Source organism: Dysidea avara, chromosome 15 (assembly GCF_963678975.1).
Source record: "Dysidea avara chromosome 15, odDysAvar1.4, whole genome shotgun sequence".
In the NCBI taxonomy this organism is placed as follows: domain Eukaryota; kingdom Metazoa; phylum Porifera; class Demospongiae; order Dictyoceratida; family Dysideidae; genus Dysidea; species Dysidea avara.
Genome location: NC_089286.1, coordinates 5,335,817 through 5,361,062, shown reverse-complemented (window position 1 = coordinate 5,361,062; position 25,246 = coordinate 5,335,817). Strand labels below are relative to the sequence as shown.

General features: G+C 39.0%; 1 protein-coding gene and 1 long non-coding RNA gene across 4 annotated transcripts in view; one reads left to right on the top strand and one right to left on the bottom strand.

The window, feature by feature from the left end:
- Window positions 1-3,981: 3,981 nt before the first annotated feature.
- Window positions 3,982-9,397, bottom strand: LOC136245115 (uncharacterized). The gene is made up of 3 exons (XR_010695770.1): window positions 9,277-9,397; window positions 4,371-4,421; window positions 3,982-4,151 (listed from the first exon to the last, which is right to left on the bottom strand). It is a non-coding gene; the product is annotated as an uncharacterized lncRNA (long non-coding RNA).
- A 1,437-nt stretch (window positions 9,398-10,834) lies between these two features.
- The window catches only part of LOC136245104 (probable serine/threonine-protein kinase DDB_G0271402), a 34,769-nt gene continuing 20,357 nt past the window's right edge, over window positions 10,835-25,246 (top strand). The window contains exons 1-2 of one of the 3 annotated variants that reach the window (XM_066036624.1): window positions 10,836-12,203; window positions 19,518-19,586. In XM_066036624.1, coding sequence (XP_065892696.1) covers window positions 11,310-12,203; window positions 19,518-19,586 — 963 coding nt within the window. In that variant the 5' untranslated portion in view covers window positions 10,836-11,309. Of the gene's footprint in view, window positions 12,204-19,517; window positions 19,587-25,246 lie in introns of all 3 variants that reach the window. The other 2 variants (XM_066036625.1, XM_066036626.1) reach the window with 2 other exon arrangements.

The following is a 25,246-nucleotide window of genomic DNA, read 5'->3' as shown; positions in this document are numbered from 1 at the left end:
TGCAAAACTTTCTTTACGGTACAAATTAAAGTGCTGTATGCAAGCACAAGAAATACCTGGATTTGTCATGTAATACATTAATTACTCAAAATGTAATAATCGCATTACTGTGGTAATGCAGTACCCCTGAACCCTGCCTCTAAGTCCTATAGCACTGATTTCAAATTTACCAAATTGCTGAAGCATTCACAAATAATTAGTTTTCTGTTGGAGTATAAATTTAAATACCTGCTATACAGTGGTACTATTAAACATTACTCTGCTATATGGTATTGAAATTTGTTGAATGGTTGACACCTTCTATTCCTGGCCATGTACATGTAACTACGATTTCCATCCCATGCACTCTGTCCCATATTTACTATTGCCACTCTCTATCATTACAATACACATGGATGAAGGAATGCTATCCATATCAAATCAGGATTATGCACACACTATAATACATAACCCTGAAAAATTTGCGTACACTGTTTAAAGGATTTGCCAAATTAACCATGACACCAACAGTTTTGGCCCCCACTATTTCCACTTGCATCTAGGCGGACCATAAACATGCATAAAAATTGATATTGGACAAGGTATGGCATTATAATATAGCTATATCATTAACATATACGAATAGCACACTACTTACTTGTGTTACTATCTCTCATCATTACAATCAGTGCCCCTATGGACATATACTCGCGGAAAATTAAACAAGCACGTGCATTGAAGCAAATAAAGTGTGATGGTTAATAGGGGCACTAAAGTGTGATGGCTCATGAGGCTTCTGTTTTTTATCAACGCTTGGCTCATCAACTTTCAAATAAGTGGGGCGATGATTACTCTGTTGTCATGGGGTGGTTAAGGTGCTGTCTATCTTTTTCTCTCTTGCGGTCCTCCATACAATGCATCCGCGGAGCCCGCTCATCCATCGGTCACTATGTTAAGACTCCCCCAATTGTGGAGCTGATTCGGGCAGAGTCTCAGTTTGCTGTGGACTAAGAAAGTCCCGGCTTGTCCAGCACAGGCCATTTATGTGCTGGGGGTGGTGGGCAAGGGCAGTCCATCAAGCCCGGGTTAAAAAAAAAAAATAAAGTGTGATGGTAATAAGACTAAATTTCTTCAGCATAACTCACCTTCCTGTTATCAAAGCCATCATAGAAGTGAGCTTTATTTGGAATATTAACATAACCGTGTAACTAATCAGTATACTAAAACGTTCTGCTGACGATCATATCAAACTCCCACCATCGGTTCTCTCATGTTTCGCTATATAAGACGTTGAAAAATTTCGTACTGTAAGAGCCCTATCAGGCTTCAGCGCAATGCCTTGTTGAAAGTCATTACGTAACCTTTTATAGGTCACGTGATGTTAGCCGCATTGATAGATCAATGCGCTAATTCATAGATATTAGTACTCTAATATCTATGGCTAATTTACCTTCCTTGTTGGCATCAGGCGCTTGTGGTTAAGTGACGTAATGTCATGAACAGTTGTGAAAAGAGCGATTCCCGTCCCGAAAGGCTATCGTTTTGTTCACCCAAGTGGAGTCCATAAGCGCCTCATAAAAATAATTACGTATATATGAGTCAACATTAATATAGCGATTTCGTGACATCATGGAAGAGAAAGGCATGAACAGAAGCAGTAAACTGTCTAATAAGCTGAGTTGACTGCCATTGTTTGAGGTACAATGTGTGCACTTGTATTACTAAGTACTATGTTTTTCTTGTTTCTTGTCTACCCCTGAGAGTTCAGCTACAAACAAATCACCCTGCAGAGAGTTTGGCTACAAAAATCACCCTGTAGAGTATTCAGCTACAAACACAAATACCCTTGTAGAGTGTACAACTAGACACAAGTCACCAGCGGCGGAGGAAGTAGTTGATATGAGGGGGGCTGGGCTGAGGTAAGGTGAGACCAAAAAAAAAAAAAAAAAAAAAAGGTCACAACCAACTGACAAGAGCTTTCCACCGCACCAGCTACCATTTCTAGCTGATAAACTACATAAAAATCCTTACATAGCTCGCTACACACCGAATACTTTATTAGAGTGACTGCTCTATTAGAGTGACTGCTCTATTAGAGTATCTCGATCTTTATCACGGTTTTCAGCCCCACTCCAAGAAAGATAATTTCGGTGTGATATCATTCTGAGGGGGGGCTAAGCCCCCCCTCAGCAGACCGAAGGGGGGCTTTAGCCCCCTAGCCCCCCCCCCCCCCCCTTTCCGCCGCCTATGCAAGTCACCCAGTAGAGAGATCAGCTACAAGAGAATAGTATAATTATGAATAGAACATGGCTTCACTATTCAGCCTTAAGTGACCAACATTAGGGCTTGGAAATTGTTAGGTACAACATAGTGTACTGTCATTAGGCCATGCAGGCAAAGTTGATACTTGTTTCTCAACCATGGCATGGATTCTAAGTGGGAGGGAGGTCATTTTATATATGTACACGTATCGATGCTAACCCTGTACTGCCCATACAGGCAGCTAGGGTGGTGATCAAGTGGGGATTTAACAAAGCAAATGTTACCTGCTGGAATACTGCTGCTACCTGTAAACCCATTGTCATTAGATACAAAATAGAAAAATTATACAGTGGCCTACACCTGGCAGGATATTTTGTTGGTAGCTAAACCCCCAAATCTCACCTACCAAGCCTGTACTGGGGGTTACGGATGATAGGTGCGCTGTTGATTGTTGAACAAAATACTCACAAACCACTGCAAAATATCCACTATGCAGAAATTAGCCTTCTTATTTAAAGTTTTCTGGAAATATTTTTTTCTGTACTGTAAGGCTAGTCTTCTCCGGGTCAAGATATGTGTGCACGTGTTAATAGAATTTGAGGCGAGAGGATGAATAGTAGTGCAGGTGGGAATGAGAAACAATTACCAAGTTTGCATGTGCGTGTACATTAATTTTGGGGATATGCAACTAAACAGATACATCTGCTTATTAGAGTTTATTAAAGAGCTTTCATAAGGTTAAACTTGACCTTGAAGTTTCAGAAGAGTCAACTCTTATAGTACTGTAGCCTAGTATATTATGTTATTATGTACCAATGAGGGAATGCGTAGCTCCAAAATCTGACTACCTTTTTATGTAAACACTTAGTACAACAAGGGGTTTATAAACACAAAGGCACCTAGCAGAAATTATAAAGCTCCTGGTACAATCACAGACTAACAGATTACTAGTGCCAGCATTAGTTTAGAAGATGCAAAAGGCCTGTGTCCCATATAATGTAAAGGTAAATCAGACAGGCAGTCTTTCCCCTGGTCCATCGCCTTACTATAGTTTACTGCTTATGAGGCATTGTATCAGTTAGTCTGTTTGTCCAGCAACTGAATGTCTCATTCACAACAAGCCAATCATCACTTCTTAGTGTTAGCCTAATGGCAATGCTGATAAAATTATAGGTTGTTTTGTTCATTCCATAAGAGCCTGATTGCCGGTATTGAAAGCAATCAAGTGTTCGTTATTGTACATTCTGTTGATACTAGACATCACTGAGTCCGTGTGATGAAAAAATAAGCAGAGGTAGAGGAATGAACTGTAAGGGTAATTTAGGATGGGACTGGATGTGCAGAACTTAAAACCCATTGCCTGCTCACCAGCTAAGTATTAATGTGCTCTCCAGTATTTACATGGCTGTGCCACGATCATTCCAAGCAAAGCAAATGTGTACCAGTAACATCATAGCTATTGTTTGTCTCTTCATTTTGGAAGGCCGCATGACCATTACCGGTCAACACAGTAGTTTTTTTATGAGACCAACTTAACAGTACTTACTGTGTACCTCAGGCCCTGTAGTAGCACCTTTGCTTCGCTCAGGCGCCATGACACAAGGGCATCTGGTTACTAAATTAATTAGACCCCTGTGGTGTGAAGTTTTTTTGGTGGATTTTTGGAGGTGTCTTAAGTTGCTTAGACCCTTTTCATGTTTATTACGTGCACCTGCACTGGCAACGCATCAGTTAATTTTAAACCCGTAACTGTTGTTGGTTTAAAGTAATTTTACGGTTAAATACATTATAAATACATTTTTGTCATATCTTTAGAATGAAAACTCTTTCTTCATGATGTTTGAATGATGTACTGGCCATTTGCTGCTGTATTCGGAGTGATCATCAGTCTGACCAGACATTGAATAAACCTGCAATTAGTAAGAACAAACAAAACAACTATTGTAATTATTCTGCTCATACAAATTATGTATAATTATGTTAAAGAATAGTGAGAGGATTGAGAATTATGGCAGTGGGTTTGTAATGTCAATTAACAAAGATCATTTATAATTTAGAGTAAAACATACTGTATAGTTCGGGAACAACAGTCATTCTCGACATTACATACATGCATACATTTAACTCACATTCAATGTTTCCTCAACCATACAGCTGTACTTTCACTAAAACACAAGTACCTATATATTGAGATACTCTAGTAAAGCAGTTACAAACAGTAGCCACAAACAGTAGCCACATTCACATATTTATACACTTGTAGACATGCATGTATCACGTGTAGTTATGAAAAGTAGGAGCTAGTATGACTATTGATATCAACATTGCACTTTAATTGTAGCGTGGTACACCTTAATTTTGCAAATACAGTAGCAATATATAATCGCACTACTATGTATGCTGGAGTTGCAGTGGTGTAGTATTTGGTTGTATAGGTACTGTATATTGTTTCCATTGTATCATGGTAAGTACAGAGATATATCACATGATACAAAGTGGAATATTAACAAAATGGGTGTTTGTTACTTTTACAGAAATGCAGAGCTTCTTTTCTTTTCCTTTTCAGAATATGCTAAATAATAATCATTTAGTTATAAAAACCTGGCAGTTAGCTACAACGTATTTGATTCATGATAATGAGAATGTCAACTATTGAATTCCAGTACATTCCTAACATCCGTATACCACCACACATTGATATTATGTTCTATAAAGCCTCTCCATTTTCCCCATTTCATTGATCTAAAAATGCATGCAAGCGGGTGATTCATTATTCAGCTACTAAGTTTTAAAAATATACAGTCAAATCTCTCTTATCCAACACCTGCATAATCCAGAATCCTCTCTAATTCAATCAAAATGTCATTTACCAACATTTTTGTATAGAAAACAACTTCACCTCTGTATTCCGCAATCCACCAAAAAATTTGATTCCTTACACTTGGAAATACATTGCTTTCGACTTTTGTAATCCAACGAACAATAATAGCAGCATTAAAACAATCACAGAAAATAATATTTTTAAGCAACCAAAACATTTATTTGTTAACAGTAACAGAAAAAGCTGTAATACTTGCAAATTGTAATGTTAAAACACATTGTGTGTTCTGGTAATTTACTGCATAATCTGCTAGATATTGTACAATGTCAGATTTACAGTGACTTGATAATCCTTAATCCTATGGTCCCATTGAGTGTCGGATTAGAGAGGTTTGACGGTACAACCCACACAGCAGGGCAAGAAAATATAAACTAAGAGCATGAAAACAGTAAAAGCTACGTTGGTTATGACTCTGAATTATTGCTAATAATAATACTGCTATACAATCACATAATCAATAATGAATAAAATGTTCAGTCAACAGCATAATGAATACAGCCATAATGAACATGTAGGGAAACAATGAATCTATTGAAGTGGCCTATTGTCAGAACTACATTGAAGTCAAAGCAGGACATAATACCCTAGCAGAATCATTGTCATTCTCTCAGCACTGCCCAGGTTTTCCCTCCCTTTTGATGTCGGTTGTGGAAATAGCCGACCCATTATTGTACAATATTCTTCATTAAAATGACCGATAATGGAACTACACTTGTTGCATGCAATATTGGTTCAGGTGCAATAGTATTGTAAGTCAGCCCAGTTACTAGTGTTGAAACCAGGTCAGGTCATCTGGATCACATCTTGTCAGTGTCATCTGGGTCTGATCATCTGCTTTATGTACATGTATATCTGAGTCTGACCCGAAGTAGAACAAGTATGAAATCAATTAATCAATTTGGTGATGTAGAAGCGTCATAGTCTAGTGCTACAGTAGATTCTTTTGTGAGCCACACAAACCTGTAGGGATTGTTATTGTCTATAGGCATACGTAGTCATGCAATTATCAGTAGTTGTAGGTGTATTGCAGTCTGCAGGTATGCATGGATCAATGTAGGTTGCTGCTGAGAATTATGATAAGACTGATATTATGTATTTATAATTATTTAACGAAGCTGGACTTCAAACATTATTAATTGTATAAATATATTGTCGTTTTTCTAGTACTGATAATATTGCAATAGGAGTGGCAGCTGGTTATTGCTGTCTTTGTGACAGTTACTGCCTGCAGGCTTATACATATGGAGCCACACCCACTAATTGATTGGTATTATATTTGGTATTAAATCCATGTGATTATATAAATGCACTATTATCGTATGAGTTGTAGTCTATAGTCTAACAGCAAGCCAACTTTTTTGCGAGCTACGCCCACTTATTAGGGATGTGTGATGTTTTTGCATGGTTGGAGCCAAGCTCATTTATCAGTAAGAATTTTGTAAGTATGCATGAAGCAAAACACATTAATTTTATATATGTAGTTTGTAAACTGACTTTGAAACGTGCCTACTAACCAATCGTTAATTACCTGTTGATAATACAAATAATTTATTGCATTAGATTGGCATTTGCACCAGCATATTCTTTATTTCACTGGTCAATAAATGAAAAATTCCATGATGTGTGCAATACATCTATAAATCTCTGCAGCAACATGTGGTATGAAACTTGATGCATGATGCAATGATGCTTTATAAATTGAACTGTCATGCTCAGTATTGTCCTAATTTCCTAAATCATATTTTAGCTGAAAATGACAGGGAGCACTTTATTCATTTGCAGTGATATTAAAATTGCAGCAGGAATACAATCACACTAGACTAATTTGACCACAATAGTGGCTGGAAAAAAAAACACTAGAAGTATAACATGTACATAGATTGCACCATTCTTTTGCGATGCTATTGGCATGGATATTACTGAAGACACACTCTCCTGCTGCCACACCACTATTTCAGTGCAAAGGCTTATCAATTAGAGATTATAAGTGCCCGTGCTAAAAGGGTCTGGTACACTTCCAATAGGCAAATTGTGACAACACCCAGCAGGAAACGTGAAGTGTTGATTACACCACTCAAAAAGGCAACAAGCACATGTATGGATTTGTCATTTCATGCTGAATGTGACCGACTGAGCAAAAGCTTTGCACATTTCTCGAATTCCGTTTTTGTAACAAAGGAGTGGATGTCAAAGTTTCAGCCTTGTTAGATGAGTGGTCTTTGAGTTATAGCACTACACAGTTGGAACAGTTGATAATTTGTAAAGCAACAATATGGCAAATAAGTTGCAGGTGCTTAATGAATCGGTCATAACTCATGACTGAAACAGGCTACTAATTTAATCACCATGAACTGACAAATAAGGTATAGTACCTTTCCTGTACTCCTCCATATGCAGAAGCGAGCTATTTCAACATGGAAAGTATGACAACAACCTACCACACTGTAAATTAGCACCCATAACTCACATGTCATTTGCTGTAGAAGTATAATATATAACTTCATGAATTCTTCTAGTGTTTTCCAATCTTATTTAGTATACACATGCATACAAAGTACACAATACTTAAAAAGTGCTTAAAATACTTATAAGTACTTTAATTACCCAAGTACTTAGCAAAAACTTACAAATACATTGGGAGATTTGAGATAAAGCCAGTACTTTCAAATTTGTACTGAAGTATTAGCTAATTTACTCGTGTACTGAGACCCATGTCTGTAGCAGACCCTTTTCAGCTTGGGAGCCTTTACATTAAAATACTGGTCTGGTTATGCAAGACTAACACATACACACACACACAAAGCAAAACCTTTAGCTGCCACTAGCGGTCACACCCACCCAGTGAACCAGCACTGAGACACCTGTGTGCAACTCAGGTGCTTCTAGTATTCTGCAGGAGGCTGTACTATGTCTCACAGATGAAGGTGTGGGCACCCAAAGTCCCACCTGGACCTTCAGAGACATGAACAGTTGGTATTTGGTTCTCCAGTTTAGCTGGGTGGGTTGCTACCCTATAGTTGACTTTCTCATTCTCTAACTACAAGACTGCTATATACACTTAGTTTGTAAACCTTAGTCATTTCAATGCACACTCTATAAGGCCAGATTATCATTCCTAACTGCATTACTTACATCCTCCTGCCTCAAGATTTATTAATCACGTGCACATGTATTTTGATCCACTAATTTCTGCATAGTGGGTAACCTGCTTTTGCAGTGGTTTGTGAGCATTTTGTTCAACAATGAACAGCGTACCTATCACCCGTAACCCCCAGTACAGGCTTGGTAGGTGAGATTCGGGGTTTAGCTACCAACAAAAAAAAATATCCTGCCAGGTGTAGGCCACTGCAATAAATTTTCTATTTTGCATCAGTGACAATGGATTCAGCAGTATTCCAGCAGGTTGATTTGATTTGATTTTGAATTTTACCTCAAACCAGTTGGCAATGCCGCTCTTCCCTGGCAGAGGAGTAAAGACACAACATACGTACATACGCAAAAGTTAAATACAACAGAACACATACATTAACACATGTACAACCAAACAATTACAACATAAGCACACAAACTATTACACACACAAATTACTATATAAATCAAAATTAACACATATATAAAAATAAATCGTCTTTGAAGGTTGGTGAAGTCAAAATATCATAAGGTACTGCATTCCACCAGTGAATTGCTTTAAACCAAAAAAATACTGAGTAAAAAGAAAATAGCTGAGTAGTTCTAGTGACATATTGATGTTGGCATCCAAACTGAATAGGTGGAACTAATGGAATACATTGCGGCTGAAAATACTGACACCACTACTGACAATAGGTAACATTTGCTTTGTTAAATCCCCACTTGATCACCACCCTAGCTGCCTGTATGGGCAGTACAGGGTTAGCATCGATACGTGTACATATATAAAATGACCTCCCTCCCACATAGAATCCATGCCATGGTTGAGAAACAAGTATCAACTTTGCCTGCATGGCCTAATGGCAGTACACTATGTTGTACCTAACAATTTCCAAGCCCTAATGTTGGTCACTTAAGGCTGAATTGTAAGCCATGTTCTGTTCATAATTATACTATTCCCAGGGGTAGACAACTGAGAAACAGGAAAAACATAGTACTTGGTAATACAAGTGTACACATTGTACCTCAAACAATGGTAGTCAACTCAGCTTATTAGACAGTTTACTGCTTCTGTTCATGCCTCTCTCTTCCACGATGTCTAGAAATTGCTATATTAATGTTGACTCATATATACGTAATTATTTTTATGAGGCGCTTATGGACTCAACTTGGGTGAACAAAACGATAGCCGTCCCGAAACATGGCCGACAGCTGCGGTTGCTTAGCAATTACGATGATTTACATCACGCTGCAAGTCCTCTATAGAACATAGCTAGTAGCAGTAGCAGCTATATAGTATAGAACCAGCAGGAGTTATAGCACTGTGACGCGTGAGCAGCAGCAGTAGCAAGCCCTGCGGCTACAGGAGCAGCAGTATAGCTAGCTATATAGTCGTAGTATATCAGCAGCAGAAAGGCTTAAACGCGGGTGTTGGACGTGGTAGCTATAAAAGCTGAAAAGCTGGCAGGGAAACATATATCACTAGCGCATTTGTAGGGGAAACACGCATCCCTAGTGATATGGATATGTGTGCGGGGAAACACATATCGCTGTGACACCGGTTCTTTTCAGGGGCGGATCTAGGATTTATAAAAGGGGGGGCTAACTCAAGGTACTTATCTCTTGGGTAGAGGTGTGCGAAGCACACTTCCCTTCGCATGCTGGAACTAGGGGGTCTGGGGGCATGCCCCCCCCCAGGAAAATTTTGAAAAATATATGCTAAAATATTGCAATTTGGTGACATTTCCACATAAAATTCATAACATTTTCTGCCTGTAGATATTTTATATACTGCATTTAGATTATAGGTATGGCTCTCTGAAGCATTTTGTTAATGGAAAAGTTTGGGTAGGTACAGACAATCAAGTACATGATGCACCCCTCTCACAATTGCACAACAGTGAATAGGTGCATGTTAGAATAATAATGTTGAAAGTGGAAAATTTTGAAATTTGAACAATACAAGATTGAATCTGAGAGCATTTTCAATGGAAATTGTGTACCTGAATTGAGTATTGTTATACACATTAACTATACACAAGTAGATGAATGAAGCCCTTTAGACAGACCAATACACTTTATTGTATGTATAGGTGTAGACAGATTTGGAAAAATTCCATAACAGAATCAACACTATGATGTTTCCAGTGAATGTTCTATTAGAGTAGTTAGCTGACTGCTCTATTAGAGTATCTCGATCTTGTACACCTCCAATGCTGATCCGGGTCCTTGTTGCATAAACTTTAGCATAAATCCACTGATAATACCTTGGAAAGATGTTTTTATGAGTATTTGTATTATTAGTGATCATATAATTATGCTAAGACAAAATTTCATTATAATACTCAGCATATTGATCAAGTAAAGCCAAGAGTAAAGCCTAAATATGAAGGGGGGAGCTTCAGCCCCCAAAGCCCCCCCCCTGAATCCGCCCCTGCTTTTATCCTTAAAAAGAAAAAAATCTATTAACCACAAATATGTTTGTGAGGCGCGCGCGTGACATCTCAGCCATTAGGGTATTCTCCTATAGACGGGTTGCCTATTTAGGGCGTGTCCCTTGTGTAACGCGAGAAAACGCGACTTTCCGTTTTACGCATGATTACAATGTTGGTCAAGAAGTCAACAAAAAACCCATTTTTAAAAGTAGTTTGACAAACGTTTTTGATTCTTCAAAGGTACAAGGTGAGTTAAAATCATCCAGTCTATCATTCTAAGTAGTAGCAAAGTCTTACAAAGAATTTTTTCAGTGAGTTTTTTCGCTTTCCAAAAATCCGAGATTGAGAGAAAATCATCTTCTCGCTCAGCCATCACCTTACACGCTGGATATGTTATAGCTCGAACTTTTCTCTATAACATACTTTCTGTTCTGAAGGCTGGCTAACTCTTGCTTGCTAAAGTTAACCAAAACGTTCATTTTCTCCAATAGCCGTAATACATTTTTGACTTAGCGAACTCGGAAAGTATGTGGAAAATTTACGGGAAAACGACCACGCCTTAAAAAGGCAACCCGTCTATAGCAGCCCTTCTGTTTCTCCTTTTTGGTTACCCATGGTGTAAAATGGCCTCCCGAGGCATGATCGACCGGTTGGAGGAGTTCACTCTTGAAGAAGTTAAATCCACTGGAAAGGACTTAGGACGAGGCGCCTATGGTAAAGTGTTTACCGTAAAGTACCTGGGGTTGGTTTGTGCTGCAAAAGAGATTCATGCTCTTCTCCTCGACGGGGTCTCTCCTCAAGAGAAGAAGGCTATCAAAGATGGCTTTATAAGAGAATGCATTCGATGTAACGCCATCCGCCACCCTAATATTGTGCAGTTCTTGGGCATGTATTACTCCTCTGCTCAGTCGGAACTCCCGATCATGGTGATGGAATTGATGGATACCAGCCTCAACTCCTTCGTGGAGAATAACAAATCACAAATCGCCCTGAAATCGAAATTCTCCATGCTGTACGACGTATCACTAGGCTTAAGTTATCTTCATGGTCGTAAACCACCGGTGATTCATCGTGACCTCTCGTCCAACAATGTTCTACTGAACAGTCACCTTGTAGCGAAGATCAGTGATTTGGGGATGGCCAAAATGATCAGGGCTGATAGCAAGCAGACTAAGAGCAGGTTGACCACAGCCCCAGGAACCCTGCACTTTATGCCCCCGGAAACATTTGACGAAATTGATCCAGTGTATGGCACTCCTGTAGATGTCTTCTCTTTTGCCGGAATTGCCCTCCACGTTTTCAGTGAGGAATGGCCCACTCCAACACGTCCAGTAAAGAAGGATCCCAAAACCAAAATGCTTGTGGGACTTTCTGAAGCACAGCGACGCCAGGCTTATCTTGATAAGATGACAGGAGGAGCTGCTGTACTAAAGCCACTGATAGAGAAGTGTTTGGAGAATGAACCAGAAGACCGTCCTTTAATAGAAGAGGTTGCAGAAGTGATAGAACCCTTGAAGGTAGTGTATGTGTGTGTGTGTCTATATGTGGGTACATGTGTGTTTACCTTAAAGGATGGTACATACACATGAATGATTATGACAACGTTATTGTACAGTTCACAGGGTAGGTGGCCCAAGAAGCTGGCACGTCACACCATGGTGTGTTATGGAGAGAAAGAAAAATAATATTTCACACATATGTAGCTCCATGCTGCCTTTATGAAATGTGATGATTCTTCTAAGCAAACGCCCTCTACCTTCAGTAGTCAACATGCCAAATTTGAGCAAAATTGCTCCAAAATACAGATTAACTTCATTTCTTTGTTTTTGTTTTTCTTTCTGCACACTTACAAAATTTGTTAATACCTTGGTATCATTGTGATCCCCAAAACAACAGGAGCTTGGAAATCTTTGGGTTTGTGTCAGTGCTCCCAAGGAGACAGAAGATATAAACATTAGTCTCTCTTGAGTAGTTTACTATTGTTTTTTTTATTTCCACATTTTCACCTTCACTCTGGTTGTAGGAAGGGCCTGGAAGGCAAAACTTACCCAGTAATGGATTCACCTATTCTGATGGTGTAAGTTTCATCTCAGTAAAGGACTGCATTCATAAGTTATGACTGTTTAATTAAGCACCTGTAGTTTATTTTCTGTATTGTCACTGTACAGATCAATTTTTCTGTTGTTGCTACTTTGTAGCACTGTATCTTTTCAAGGCTTCTCGAGCTGAAACTTTAATTGGTTGACCATTCCTTTGGCTATCTAGATAAAGAAAATGTAATAAAATCAAGTGGAATTCAAAAAAAATGCACTGTATAACATATGGGGTTCTTGCAGACCCAGTCACATATTTCAGTGATGAACTATTCGGCTGATTCATTGGGCAGTTGGTTCCCCTTGTTGAAATGACAAGATAATATGTTTGTGAACATTGAAATAATTATGGAAGGCTTCAACTATTTTGTCATATTTCTTCTTGTCTCCAGTGGTGATTCTTGTGGTATTAATGTCTTCTCCCAGGCATTACAGGAGAATGCTCACATGCCTTTTTTCATGTCTTCTGGCCCAACACAGTATTGCTCAAAGTGATTTTGGGCCACTCTTCCATCTTCTTAAAACAGAAGGGGGTTTGACGGTTGTAAGTTCATTGTAGCCATCTGTATTGAACATTCACAATCAGTTATCCCTGACCTAGCTGACACCACGTGCTATAATGGCAAGTGCGCAACATTGCACTATCTTAAATACAGTACAAAATACATACAGGTACAGGAAAATAATACACTATGTATACAACCAATACATAAGTCAGTCTGTCATAGAAGACACCACTACTGATTAAGCTACAACTGCTGGTACTGCTCTTCTTATAAGTCATGAAGGTCGCACATGCACTAATTTATTACAAGGAAAATTAGGAATTTCAAGTTCGATTTTAGGAATCAAGGAAATAAAAAGTAGTAAAACAGGTCAGTAGGGATTAATTGCCCTGTAGTATAGTATCTTCATGTGTAGGTGACCTCAATTGTTTTATTTCTTTGATGAACTTGAAATTCCAAATTTTTACTTGTGTACTTTTTTGTAACATTATTATGACTGGTGAACCCACACAAACTTCATTAGAAGAAAGAATGGTACCAGGCTTATTGTTTTTGTCTGAACGTGCAATAAATTTCTGAATTAGCGAAGTGAGGAAATTTCACTTTGTTTTCAGTTATTTTCATCGCATCATACAGTACAATAGTACTGTATAGTAGGGACCACAAAGGAGTAGGCGTGGCCCACAAATTAACATCACCCAAAAACCAGCCTCAATTTTGCCTGCCGACGATGAGGCAGTGTTGGTTAGGTGAAACTAAACCCAAACAAGCTTTCAGATTGACCGAAATGCTTTCAGCAAGTTGCTACGGCATTTTAAAAATAATTTATTTAACAGAATTTTCTACTGACTGACTGCCTGATGCCTTCAGACTAGTGTACTCGATAACGGCTACAGCTACAGGCTTGCATTTTCACTGTTCAGCATCGCTTTGTCCTGAGAGGTGCCTTTTGGCATACTGCAGTACATACAATGCATTTTTCATGGACTTACCAGTGTCCTCCTTTGTGTCCCATTCATCTTTGTTGACAGTGAAAGTGTTAATTTGGCAGTAGCACATGATAGCTTCCCTTCATAACGGAAATTGTCCGTATTTTTCATAATGGCTACTTTGATTGCAGAGGTGCTTTTCGAACAGTTCTCGATTTGTACTGCTGTGTAACAGGTTGAACATAGCCAACAACAAAGCATAATGGATATTTCACTTTTCAGACGGTAATTGATATAACTAGGGTGTGTGGCACCATTTCTTTTTGGATTGCAAAGGTGCATCTCGAACAGTTATAGATCTGAAATGCTTGAACTTAGCTGACAACGAAGCGTAATGGATACTTCACTTTTCGGATGATATAGCTGGGGCGCGTAGCACCATTTCAGATGTGGTATGCGTGCGTTCACCAGTCATATTACAAAAAAAGTTAACAAACAACCACAAAGAAAAATTTGGAATTTTCAAAAACTAGAGTAGTGACCATAGCACATTGATAAAAAGTACTGAAACAAGCTGGAGTAATGCACAATGTTAATCACAGTAAAACTAAAAGAAGTGTTATATCCCTACTGTACATGTGCTCAAGATACCATAATGGAAATGCACAGTAGGGGTATAACACTTCTTATTGTTTTACTGTTATTTAATATCGTGCACTATTCCAGCTTGTTTCAGTACTTTTTATTGCCCTGCCCTACTCTGGTTTTGAAAAATATTCCAAATTTTTCTGTGTACTTGTTTAAAGTGTTACATTCTGTATGAGAAAGACCTCTACAATCAAATGAAAAACTTGGACAATTCCCATTACAAATGTAGGGAAGCCATCACACAGCACTCCTCTGAATTGATACTTTGTGCTGACAGCAAAGATAAATAGTATACAAAGGAGGACACTGGTAAGTCCAGCATTGTACATACTGCAGTGTGCCTAAAGGCACCTGTTGGACTGAAGCAATGTCGAACAGTGAAAAAATCAAGCCCATAGCTGTAACTGGCTCGAATGCTATCAATCACTGATACAACACAAGGTACAACAGCATGGCATAACAGAATATGCACACATACAAAGGGCGATACATACATAATCATTGTGTGTGAACGTAGTTAAGTATATGTCACACTGCTCTCCTCATGTCCTCTAAATTAATGTCTGGGGGACGAGGAGTCCTTTGTGGTATGGAACAAGTTCCAATGCCATATGCCCTACTGTTGATGAACTAGCTGGTGTTGCTGCTGTTACTTCAGTGTAACTTCTTGTGGGTCTGTATTCATCTTCCTGAAAACAGTATCGGTTCTCTCAGTATGCTGACCATTACATACACCTTCTCTGTTTGTCCCTGTGGTTAGTTTTAACTGTGGTTGGCCAAAACATGTTTTATGCCTGTTTTGGTGAACAATTGTGGTTTTAGCAGAGCCTAGCAGCTGCATTCTATACTTCACAGCACTGGTTTTGTCTACAACAGCATACAGCCCTCTTCAAAGACAGGAGAATCTCTTGATCCATCATGTTTTAATTGCTGGTACATGTAGCCACACTAAATCTCCTACCATTAAATTTCTGTTTTGTCATATCTTGCTTTGTTGGCTTTATGCACTTCCTCAATGCTGCAATGGAGTTTATCGTATGCTTGTTTAAGAGACTGCCCAACTTGCTCCGCATACTCAGGAAGACCTTTACCTCACTCCAAAGACATTGATACTCTTCCCAACATAGCATCAACTGGCAAAGTTGCAGAGTGCCCATAATTAACAAGAAAAGGTATAAATCTAGTGGACTCATGAATGGTGGCTTGATATGCAAACAACACTCTTTTTTGGGCAAGTAACTGTCCCAATCCCTCTGGTTTTTACTGACAACTTCAGATACTAATGTACGATTAAATCTTTTTACTTGCCCATTTGTCTGTGGATGGTACGCCGTTGTTTTAGTTTGGTCGATGCCCAACTGCTTACACAAACTAATCACTTCATTGTTTAGGTTAGATCCCTGGTCACTGCAAGGTATGTTGGCACTCCATATTGGCACATAATCTCATCAACTAGCACTCTGGCCAGAGTCTTAGAATCTGTTACCTGAAGGGAAAAACTTCAACCCATTTGCTAAACAAGTCAGTTATTACCACTATGTATTTGTGTCCCTTTGAAGATGTGGGTAGATGGCCCATTATGTCCCAGGATTTTTTCAAATGGTTGGTGTGCTTGAATTGTACTCATTGGGACTTGAGGAGCTTGCCGGGGTGGGTTACACTTTTGGCATGATTGGCATGAGTGCACCCAATTCTCAACATCTAACTCATTCCCAGGCCAGTAAATCCGCTCTTTCACCTTTTCAAGTGTTTTTTTTGTGAATTCCCAGATGGCTTGCTTGATTGTGGAACTGCGTTAGGACTATTATTTATTTATTTTTATTGTTTATTAAGGCTTTACAGCAGAAGTACTTTATCTCTCATGTTGGTAGGAACGACCACACAGAGACGTAGAAGATTGCCAGAACTGGTGATAAGCACCCCATCATGTTGAAATGTTCAGTGTAATCCTGGAGCTATCTTGTTGGGAAGTGATTTTCCATTTTGCAATGCTTTAATAGCTTGTGATAGTTGGTCATCTTTCAACTGTGTTTCACTGGTCAGACTCAAAGAGCAGAAATCACAGAAACTATTCGGGACATCGTGTTAACATATTACCTGGATTGAACTCAAAATTGAACTGTTGCAAAAATAATATCCACCTCAGCCTCCCCTACATCTTTTATCCCTTTCAATGATGTCAATGGATTATGATTAGTGAGTAGTGTGAAGTGAAAACCATGTAAAGTTATTTGACTGCTGACACTGCTGCTAAAGCTTCTTTTTCAATGGTTGAATAATTCCAACTGACAGCTCCAGTAACAGATAAATCCCTCTCTTTACCATCGTGAATTTGTCCAAGCACTCACCCCACAGCAAAATCAGAAACATCAGTATACAGCAAGAATGGTAATTTAAGTCTGGAAATGCCAGGTAAGGGGCTCTGTAATCTTAGAATAGTTGTGCACAAATCTTCGATAATAATTCATCAACCCAATGAATTATTCATGATTTGTAGGATCACCTTATTGTCTGGAGTAATTGTGAACAGAGACCGGGTGACACACAGGTAGTTTGGCAGGTTCAACCAAGCCCTCCATGGAGTCTTCAAAGCAACCAGTATTTCCTTTAACTTTGCAAGTTATAAACTGAATGGTACGGCCAGGTAGATGGTACCAGGACAGATACAATTTCACTGCAACTGTTTGGTGCAAAGGTACATTGACATCCTGTAGTATGTTATGTGTCGGCAGGATGTGGTCCCAAAGAAAGTGTAACACTTTTACAATCTAGCACAGCTCCATGCTTCTTTAAAAAGTCAGCACCCAGCAGACTGTCTACTGTCAGATCATGAGTTACAATAAAGGTGTGTTCACAAGTGTAAGGTCCCGGAGAAACTAATAGCTTAATCTGACCATTTACATCTAAGGGAACACCATTAGCACTTACGTGTGATAGGTCAGTTTTATAATGGCTCCATGATCTTCGCTTGAGAGTGATCGAAATGTTACAACAGAAACTGTAGTCCCTGAGTCTAACAGAAATGCTGTAGGCAGACTATTAACAGTCCAGCTGTGCATAACATTGTGTTAAGATTTACAGTAGATGCATAACCCCCTACCGTTGGAGCTGGCCTACTGAAGTTCAAGGGCAGCCACATTGAAAGTGATCTATCTCTCCACACAACCAACAAGCTTGCATAGAAGTCTGCCTGGGATTCCTGCCATACGAATGACTACCCCTTCCCCTGGGTTGAACCCTGCTGGGAGGCCGCTTTCTATCAGACTGATTCCCAGCTCTTCTATATAAATGTTTGGACATCTTCTCTAAATTTTTATAGAATTTATTGAATTCTCCTGGTCCTTTCCTCTGGGGTAATAAATCCACTTCCTTTTGGGACTCCATTTGCTCTCAAAATTCAATGCATATTCAATTTCTTCAGCTTCCTTAACAGCTTGCTCAAAGGTAGTGGGTTTACCACATAATAGTACCTGGCGACTTAGAAGTGGTAACCAAAAATTTCTGTAGCTAAATGCCAGATGTAGGTACCTCCAAAGGATAAGCCTGGCTAAACAACAACTTCAAATTCTCAGCAAAGACATTCATAGTATTACCTTTCCGCTGTGTTTGTGCAGTGAACTCCCTTACCAGCTACCAATGGATCTTTAGTTAACCCAGCTTTGCTCATCAGCACCTCATTCACTTCTGCCAATTAGCGCTGGTCTTATCACTTAATTCAATGTAGATATCCACAAGTCTACCATGTAAGAGCATCGGTAATACTGTTGCTTTCTTTGCCGAGTTCTATTCTTTGGCTGCCACTATCAGCTCAAATCTTGTCCACGCATGAAGAAACTATTCTTTGGTGATCTCTGGGAGGGGTAAATCCAACTGTTGAGCCATGGTGCTGGAGTACTACTATATACATCTGTTAAATATTAAGAGCCCAAGAACACACAACTCTAATTAACACACAAATACGTCTGTTTTGGTACCATTAAAATAACACACCAAGATACAACACCTTAATTGTTTGTTTTCAGAGTAACCCTGGAGCAAATCCCACTTCTGACACTAATTTGTAACAGGCTTGAATGCTATATCAAGTACAACACAATGTGGCATAACAGAATGTGCACATACATAGGGCGTTATAAATAGGTACATACATAATCATTACTACTGAAAATAAACTACAGGCGCTTGCATTTGCAGCCATAACTTCAATTTGGATCAGTGTACAATGTTGGAGTTTGGCTTAAAATGTTCACCATGGATTAGCACATCAGCCAAGGTATAGTGTTAGCCCTGTAGTCATACAATGGTACTGTATGATAGGAATCATGGAGGTTTAGTTTTTTTTCCCAAAAAAATATTATGAAAAAACCAGCTTCTCTTTTCCTTTATAAGCTTGGCACAAACCCTTCCAACAAATTTCTATGAAAATCAATCGACTTATTTTTTGCTAACCAACTGACTGCCTTGCTCTGTGTTATATATATATATATATATTGGTATCTTGGCTACACGCGTGGTGCTTTATTTCCTATTATATTTACTGCAATGTTTGTCCATGTGCATATGTATACATCTCATACCTGATGTGTATGATGTCATCTGTTTCTTATACATGTACAATTTACACACTCCATTGATTGTATGTATCCTGCCTACAGGCCAACCAGTTGGAGATGCAAAAATTAACCAGCCAATTTAAAGGAGCTCAAGTGACAACTCCTAATATGGTAGGGAATAGTACAGACTACATTTATAATATTGGTACCTGCCCTACATGCAGGACCATCTCAACATTAAACATGATAATGCTGAGAACTGGGACCAAGCATCATACAGTATGATAGTACTGTATAGTAGGGACCACAAAGGAGTAGGGGTGGCCCATGAAATAACATCACCCAAAAGCCAGCCTAAAATTTCCCAGACAATGATGAGGCAGTGTTGGTTAAGTAAAACTAAGCCCAAAAAAGGTTTCAGTTTGATCCGAAACGCTTTCAGCAAGTTGCCATGGAATTTAAAAAAAATTCTGTAAGGCATCAGTAAGTAACTGACTGATTCCTTCAGACAAGTGTAACTCGATAATGACTACAGCTACAGGTTTGATATTTTCACTGTTTAGCATTGCTTCATCCTGAGAGGTGCCTTTTGGTATACTGCAGTACATAAAATGCATTCTTCATGGACTTACCGGTGTCCTCCTTTGTGTCCCATTCATCTTTGCTGACAGCGAAAAGTGTCAATTTAGTGGTAGTACATGATAGCTTCCCTTCGAAATGGAAACCATCCGTATTTTTCATAGTGGCTACTTTGATTGCAGAGGTGCTTTTTGAACAGTTCTCGATTAGTATTGCTGTGTAATGGGTTGAACATAGCCAACACCGAAGCGTAATGGATACTTCACTTTTCAGACAATAATTGATATAACTGGGGAGCGCGGTGCCATTTCTTTTGATATGTGTGATTTGCAGAGGTGCTTTTTGAACAGTTCTTGATTCATAATGCTGTGTAACAGGTTGAACATAGCTGACAATGAAGCATAATGAATATTACTATAATTGATATAGCCTGGGCACACTGTGCCATTTCATATGTGGTATGTGTGAGTTCACCAGTCATAATAAATATTTACAAAAAATGTTAACAAACAAGTGCACAAAACATTTAGAATTTTCCACTATAGTAGGGACCATAGCACATCGATAAAAAACTCTGAAAAACAAGTTGGAGTATTGCACAATATTAAGTCACAGTAAAACAATAAGAAGTGTTATATCCCTGCTGTGTTCAAGATACCATAATGGAAATGTACAGTAGGGACACAACACTTAATTATTGTTTTACTGTGATTTAATATTGTGCACTACTCCAGCTTGTTTCAGTACTTTTTATCGATGTGCTATGGTCCCTACTGTAGTTGAAAATTCCAAAGTTTTGTGTACTTGTTAAACATCATGTTGCTATTAGAGTGCATGGTGATATCACTTTTTAAAAAGTAGGAGGTTTTCTTGCTGAAGTTAATGATGCAACACACCAAAGTTGTTTGTTTGTGGTTCTGACAGGAATGTAGTTCAATTATCCAGTGAGTCAGGGCAACTGTATATACAGCACAGATGGTACAGTTATGTTTACCTTACTGTCAATAAAGAGAAATTAACTTGTGCATAATTTAAAAACCATCACAATTTTGCAATTATAGTTACTGCATGGCGAGCAAAGGCTTGGAAATTGTCCTATGCTATGCACTTTCAGTTTTAATGTTGTAGTGACACATATACCTCTTTGCATCAAAAAGGTCCCAAAAATGAAAATAAGTCATGACTTAGCCGAGGATTGAACTCAGGTTGGTTATTAATAACTTGAATTGCCACAGTTGTTTGAGGGTTTTTGATGAAATGTAGCTCAATTTTTCAGTGATCTTTCTCTACACCGGTACCTTTATTATATAGTTATACAACGGCCACGAGTGCTCTGCCTGATATAAACGCACGAGCCTGAGGGCCGTTAGGCCCGAAGGCAAGTGCGTTTATACAGGCAGAGCACGAGTGCACGTTGTATAACTGTTATGTACCACTCACCTAATAGGTGGGGAGAGTCTCACAAGACAGCTGTAACACTTATAAAGGCCAGGTTTTTAACATCGATTGTGGGTAACCAAGCCGGACGTTGCGATGACGTTCCCCCTGCAGCCACCTGAGATATTGAAAGCTAGTACGCTATGCGTTATATCACTAACCTGCATTCGCTGTTTGACTCTCATCATGTAGTGCTCAGCATGCCAGCGTGATCACTCAATCGCCATATAGACTAAGCGCCAGACTAATCGCCATAGTGATTCTCTCAAGCGAAAAAAAGCAGCTAAATAGACGGTTTAAGTAAACAAAACCTAACTACCAAACGATACTAGTCTAATTCTTACTATTCACACTGGCTAAACTCGAATCTGGTGGCATGACAAAACTGGTTACCACAATCGAACGTAAAGGTTAGTATTATTTAGAATATATTTGTTTTATTGAGTCATTGTCGAAGTGGACTACAGTTTGATCTGGGCTAAGATGGCACCAGACTAGTAAGGTATATAAGTACGTTTATATATATATAGACTAGAGTTGTGGCCACCCGTGTTGGCTTTTTCGATCACCATTGGCTGCTTGTAAACATTATACGTATTGGTGACGTTATGGCCCACAATCGACCGTTACATGTCAGGCTATAAAAGAATTCGAGTGATCTGTGAAGTGTCTTTCCACCTATTAGGTGAGGTGTTGTAGTGGTCTTCACCACCGGCACTTGTGCTATGCTGTACAAAACCGCAGCCAGTGCAATATCTGTATATTGCACTGCGGTCGGTGCATTATAACTTATAATGCACTCGTTGTGGTCTACAAAACCACAACCAGTGCGTTATAAGTTGTAATGCACTCGCTGTGGTCTGCAGCAGTGCAATATACAAATTATGGCACTGGCGATGCCTTTGAACTTCCCACGCAGAGTGGTACATCACCCTATAAAGGACAAACCATGTATTGATTTGCTACAACAACGCTCTAGTTGCCAGATGATGGGTGTTTAATTTTGCTAAAATCCCATGTCGATATGTGCTTTGCATGCCAAGATACCATGAACTAAAGTTGAGTTTTAAATGGTGTACACGAAAAGGTACTGGGTAGAAAGAGAAAAAAACATTGCCAACATGTAGATTCGAACCCTACACGCTAGTCAGGTATTCTTACCGTTTGTGCTGTGGTTTACAAAGGAATGTTGCTCAAGTTTTCTCTACACCATGACCTTCTACGCACTGTAGAGAACGGACGGAAGCATGCATAAACTCTTGATAATAATCTTAGTGTAGCCAGATGATGAGTGCTTGATTATCAGCACTGATTGTGTCAATTCACACTGAGTTCGATGAGTAAATGGCGTGATGGGCGGACAGACAGCTTTATATATGTAGTCACTGATTAGGGGTAGATCTATGAGGTTGACAAGGGGAGGGACACAGTTGTATATAGGCGGTTGGAGAAAACAGATTCCTTTGTTAGTTGTATATTCTTGTAGTAGCAATAATCACCTAGTACTATCATACAATGTGATAGTACTGTATAGTAAGGACCACAAAAGTTTGGGCATGGCCCACGAAAAAGCATCACCTAAAAACCAGCCTCAATTTTCCCTGACAACGATGAGGCAGTATAAGCCCAAACAAGCTTTCAGATTGACCCGAAACGCTTTCAACAAGTTGTCACAGAAAAACTTAATACGTGGAGTTTTCTACTGACTGACTGACTGATACTTTCAGACAAGCATAATTCGATAATGGATAAGGCTACGGGCTTGATTTTTTCATTGTTCAACAGTGCTTCAACCGGACATGTGCCTTTTGGCACACAGTACATACAATTCATTCTTCATGGACCTCCTTTGTGTCCCATTCATCTTGGCTGACAGTGAAAAGTGTCAATTTTACGCTAGCATGTGATGGCTTTCCTTTGTAATGGAAATTGTTCGTTTTTCATAATCCATTACACTTTGTTGTCAGCTATGTTTAACCTGTTACACAGCATTATGAATCAAGAACTGTTCAAAAAGCACCTCTGCAATCAAAGGTGCCAAGATACTTGATGGTAATTGGTAGCTGGGGCATGCAGCACTATTTCTTTCTTTTGATACAGTATGTGTGGATTCACCAGTCATAATAATTTTATTTTACAAAAAAAAGTTAAGAAACAAGTACACAAAAGAATTAGGAATTTTCAACTAGAGTAGGAACCATTGCACATCGATAAATGTAGGTAACCAGCTGTCACTCTGGCATGTAGCATCTTCAGTCATACTAAGTGCTTCTGTCATGTTGATAGTGTTTCGGCTATTAATGGCTTTTATAAACAGCTTTTAAGACTTTGCAATCTTTTGCATGGCCAAAATGGTAACAATGTTAGATATGCAAGTGCACAAAAAAAATTGAAATTTTCAACTAGAGTAGGGAGCATAGCACATCAATAAAAAGTACTGAAACAAGCTGGAGTAGTGCACGATATTATATTACAGTAAAACAATAAGAAGTGTTATATCCCTACTGTGCACTTTCATTATGGTATCTTAATGTAAACAAACAAGTATACGAAAAAATAGAAATTTATATTTAAGTAGGGATCATAGAAATAAAAGCAATGAAACAAGGAAGGTCATCTACACTTGCAGCTATATAGTGGACATCTTCAATCATGGCTATGACTGAAGTGAACTCCACTAGTATAGCTGCAGGTATAGATGACCTCCCTTGTTTCATTGCTTTTATTTCTATGATCCCTACTTAAATATAAATTTTATAATTGTTCCTTACATTGTACTATGAAATAGACTGTGTTCCATTTGTGTATGTATACTACTAATTTCATAATTATGGTATTTATGTATATAATTATGGTATTTATGTATAAATATATGATACTGGAATAGTCATTGCATGTAGTTTTTAATACAAGTGATTTCACACAGATTATTTTTTGACATCAGCTATAACCAGTAAATCACTTTTATGCTTTTATGCATACCACGTACCATTCACCGGTGACCACCTTGACACATAACTGGTTATTGTGTTATACTGTAACTGCATGATCCTGCTGTATGCAGTTACGCATAAACAGTCCCTATGAAGGTCAAATCGGTATTAACTGTCAATGTTGGGTATGGCCAATGAAGAGCTGTGCATGAATTTGGATTACTGAGGAAGCATGATCAAGCATGATCAAGCATGATCAAGCATCCCCTCACTCTTGATATGTGATCCAGTCTGGGAACAACTGGTCTTATTGCCCATGTCAGCAGATTCGATTTTTCACCCAGAACACAAAGCTACATGAATAAACTATCTAATTTCACAATCAAAATCAGCTAGACTTGAGTGGTCTGGTTTTGCTGGCTGCTTTTCCCAAGCCCAGTGGTGATTCCGTATATGCGGTGTGGGGCCTTAATGGAGCTCTGGTCAGCCTGGGGATGGCTGTATGTGGCTGTACAGCTCTGTGGTGTTCAATAAATACCTCTGCTGTGAATTTCCTTTCGTTTTAGCCAGTTTTGAGACCTGACTTATCCTTCCTTTTCAATTTTTTTGAACAGCCTCTTTCCCTCCTTCTGAGCCCCCGCCTCCCTCCCCTGTTTGGAGCTCGCCTGATACAGTCAACCTCAGTTCAAAAACTATCTAAAATGGCGGGAAACTTAGTTGTTGGCTACTTGCACAGTGGATGCTCTGGAAGGTAAGGAATTGGTGGAAAATTTGGTACACACAGCGTCAACCATTGGCGAGCTACAACACACTAAATACTTAAAACCGGCATTTCTCGATACTTTTAAATAGGTGATAAGATCGGTTTTCCCAGACTGGGTC